At 37.4% G+C, this 3,895-nt stretch overlaps 1 protein-coding gene across 3 annotated transcripts in view; it reads left to right on the forward strand.

Annotated features, from left to right (window-relative positions):
* Positions 1-3,895, forward strand: part of PCSK5 (proprotein convertase subtilisin/kexin type 5) — a 234,316-nt gene that overhangs the window by 39,918 nt on the left and 190,503 nt on the right. For all 3 annotated transcript variants that reach the window (XM_026051997.1, XM_026051995.1, XM_026051996.1), the window contains exon 3: positions 1,743-1,856. In XM_026051997.1, coding sequence (XP_025907782.1) covers positions 1,743-1,856 — 114 coding nt within the window. The remainder of the gene's footprint in view (positions 1-1,742; positions 1,857-3,895) is intronic.

The raw sequence follows: 3,895 nt of genomic DNA on the forward strand, positions 1-3,895 counted from the left end.
AAAGAAAGAGAGACAGAGAAGCTTTCAGAAATCCCTTCCAGGTGCTAATGATACTGCTTTTCAGAGGACTTTATCATGCCAATTTAAATGCCATGTGATGTTAACTTGCAGGAATATCAGTATTGATGGCTTCCTTATTCCATTAATTTTCCTGCATTTATGTTGGCATTAGCACTGGCAAGGAGGATAAAAACGTAAACAGCTTGTGCTGAGTTTATCTTAATTCTTTTTTTCTTTGGGAACATCTTTATCCCAGTATCATATCCTGAAATAGTGATGGGAATGGGGGGGTTTTGACTTCTCCCTGCAGATTCAGATACGAGTGGCTTTGGTGACGAGTTGCCCATGGCGAGCTCTGCTTATGCCCGTAGCACGTGCAGGGTTGAAATCGGGYGGCTTGAACCGCTTCCAGCACAACTTCTAGGGATGTGGTGACGTGCTCGTGTGGTTCGTTTCTGCAGCTAGGGGACGAGTTAAGGTGGTGGTAGCCTGCCAGCGTAGAGGTCTTGGCCCCCACGTTCAGCTGAAAGCATTTCTAGTCATGTTAGCCAAAACTGATAGAAGGCTTGGAAGGAGCGTCATCTGCAGAGCCCCGACAAGCTCGGAATGTGTCGTGGAGACATGAGCCTGCTAAGCGAAGGCATTAACAGGTTCCCTGACAAGTGGCAAAGAAAAATATGTGATTTGATAATAAATTTTGCTTATGTATATTTATGCGTGTGTGCATGCACGGGTATTCGTAAAATGCGCAAGTAGAAAGTGCAGAACTGGCTGCTGGTAGAAAATGTCTGTCTGGCCTGGGAAGACGTGAACTGAATTTCTACTGTTATATCCTCAGAAACAATTTGGCAGAAATATGAGCTGTCAGGGAAGGTATATGCATATAAATATAACCTCGCTTCATCTGTGGATAGTTTATATTATTTACATTTATAGAAACTACATTCCATTTAGACAGAAATGATGTGCTGTAAGGCTGATGTCACTTTTCTGGATGTGTCATGAATCTTTGAAGGGATTTKGGGAGCTGACTTTTAGGGGTGGATTTTTAAATCTAATCTTCATTTTTCTGTTTCAAGCTCTTTTTTGTTTATTTGTTTGATTTTGTTTGCTCTGTTTTATTTAACATACGGCTTTTTTTTTTTTTCTGGGGAGCACTGTAGGATAAAATGAAGTCCCCAAAAAATCTGAATGAGTCAATTTTGACACAGAGTCACACTGCTATAAAATATGGCTTAATTTGTTTCTTCTCAACACATTTTTGAGCCACTTAAGTACTCATTAAGTAAAGCATTGGAGTATGCTACTGTGCATTTTGTTGTTAAGAACAAACTTAAAGAAGACTTAAACTTAAACTTAAACTTAAACTTAAACTTAAACTTAAACTTAAAGAAATGTCAATGAGAAGCAGTTTCTCAATGTTACTTTTATAAATTTGAAAGAGGAGCCCAGTCTGATTCTGAAGACTAATAAAATAATAGCTTTGTTCAAAAGATGATAGCCAATGAAACCTCTTAGTTTTACATAGTTGCTTATGGAGACTTGTGGCACTGACTAAATTGGGCATATTCCCAAGTGAACTATATGCCAAGGTGAGCAGTGCATTCCAACTGCCAAAATGAACTCTTTTAATGTGAAATACATCTTGGACTTTGGTAATGGGAAGCTTCCCAAGGTTTCACACATTTCTTGATAATCTCCATGGAACCCTAACACTTACCAAATGTTTTCCTTGTTGGCAGGTGGAGTGGATACAACAGCAGGTGGTCAAAAGAAGAATAAAGAGGGATTATAAACCTGTTGGTACTCAGTCYACTTACTTCAATGATCCCAAGTGGCCAAGCATGTGGTACATGGTGAGTATGTATAGAGCCCTAACTCTATTTCATGGAAGTGTTTAGGGTCGTCTATTGTGATATTCTCAAAAGTGCCAAAATAGTATATTTAGAAAAAGGGAACYTTTTTAACCATCTTATGTAACTAATGAAGATTTGTAAACTCCTTACAACCGTTTTAAAGAATTCCCAGTCAGCCTTGCAATAGGAAGTGCTTGTTAATGCATTCATTCATGAATTCTTCGTATTGCATGATCCCTTGGGAATTTGTTACTAGAGGCTAAGCCTTCAGCAATGAGAAAGGAAGGAACATAGCCACAGTCTGAGAGCAGTGAACCCACTTGTTTTCTGTGCGTTCAATTCACTGTCTCAATAGCCAGTGTGATACAAATTTCTTGTGTCCTGAAACAGAAGAAAAAAGCCCCAAACAATGTCTTTTGAATGTTGTATGTGCATGCTGTTTAGTGATGAATAATTATGTTGAAATAAATGGCTTGCTTGTGCTGCTTCCCGTATGCATGAACTGCTTGTTTTCTGAGCAAATATTTTTTTCCTCATTACAGTCACCGTTAAAGCCTGGAGTGAAAATTCTTTTATTCAATAACTTTTTAAAAATATCTTCATTTTTCTTGTCAAGATGCAAATGAAAAGTTTGTGTCCTTCATTTAAGGAAGTTGGCAGCAACAGGTTAGGCAGTTGACTCAAGTTCACATGCCTGCGTTTTAGCCCTTAAAGACTTGATGTCTTTCCCTACCGTTCCGCTGGTGAATTCTAACTCCCCACAACTTGCTTTCTCTGTAGCTCTCCTGTATAACTGAGAATAGGGCACTCAGAAGGTTTATGACCTGATAGCTTGAGCTGCTTTAGACAGGGAGGAAAATGTGTGTTTTGGGAAAACACACATTTTGCTTTTCCTGTAAGTAGACAGTATCTTTTCAGGTGTCAGGCTAATTCCAATGAGCTACCTCCGTATTTCAGATGAATAAAAAAGATTGTCGTAAGACAGCTTCTCCCTGCCCTCCCCCCAGTTTTTATCATTATTTTATTTTGGCTTGTAGTTCATTCAGTTGCATGCACTGAAAAACAAGAATGTAATATGCTTAGAGTAATTCACAGCAAGTCAGCTCAGAGATTCAGATGTCCTTGCCTTCGAGTATGTAGCATATAAGCATGCCATCAGTCGGCAGGCCTCATAGCGTGGCTGTTTATTTCTAGAATTACAGTATTTGAATAAGAGACTAATAGCTTGTGTCCAAAATTCCCCTTATTCCCTTTTAAAGAAGGTAATCCTTTTCTTTTTCCATGGAAAAATAGTTCCATCTTTATTGTTTTGACCTGCTGGATCTCTCCATTTTTGAGTAACTCTCCTCATACACTAGAAATATATCTCATTTATGTTTCATTGCAGTACTGTATTGATATGGCTAAGAGAGCTGGAACTCCAAAACCTTGAAAACAGCTTTTACTGTAAATACAATGCTTTTCAGAAGCTGTTTGTAAAAGCTGGATAATTTTGGGTCATAAGATCATGTCAGGGCTTTTTCCCCAGTCAATTGAAGTGTGTATATTTGTTTTTCTCCTCTAATATGTATGTTTACTCAGTCTGGTTATCCTACAAATACGTGCATAAGGTGTCTGACAGTCCAAAAATCAGCAGTATTTTGTGATACTGTGGACTGTCAGCTCTGAAATGCATTGTTTTTTAAATTTTATTTCAGCATTTTAATTGAAACTGAAACATAATAGTGATTTGTACATATGTTTTCTGCTCTTATTGCTATAAGCTTTCAGATTTATATTGAATTAAAAAAAAGGTCAAATTTCAATAGAAAAAAACTAGTAATACCAATAGAAAAAAGCCTAGTAATGCAAAAGTGATAAAGCCTMCTAATGTGGTTTCCAGTAACTTGTGCAAATCATCTTTTGTCCTCTGCTGGTTGCCATAGGTTTCTGGTGGGATTACACTCTTTTTCTTTTTCTTTTTCTTTTTCTTTTTCTTTTTCTTTTTCTTTTTCTTTTTCTTTTTCTTTTTCTTTTTCTTTTTCTTTTTCTTTTTCTTT

The sequence above is a fragment of the Nothoprocta perdicaria genome, unplaced genomic scaffold (genome assembly GCF_003342845.1).
Source record: "Nothoprocta perdicaria isolate Ctin4 unplaced genomic scaffold, notPer1 scaffold_82, whole genome shotgun sequence".
NCBI classification, from domain to species: domain Eukaryota; kingdom Metazoa; phylum Chordata; class Aves; order Tinamiformes; family Tinamidae; genus Nothoprocta; species Nothoprocta perdicaria.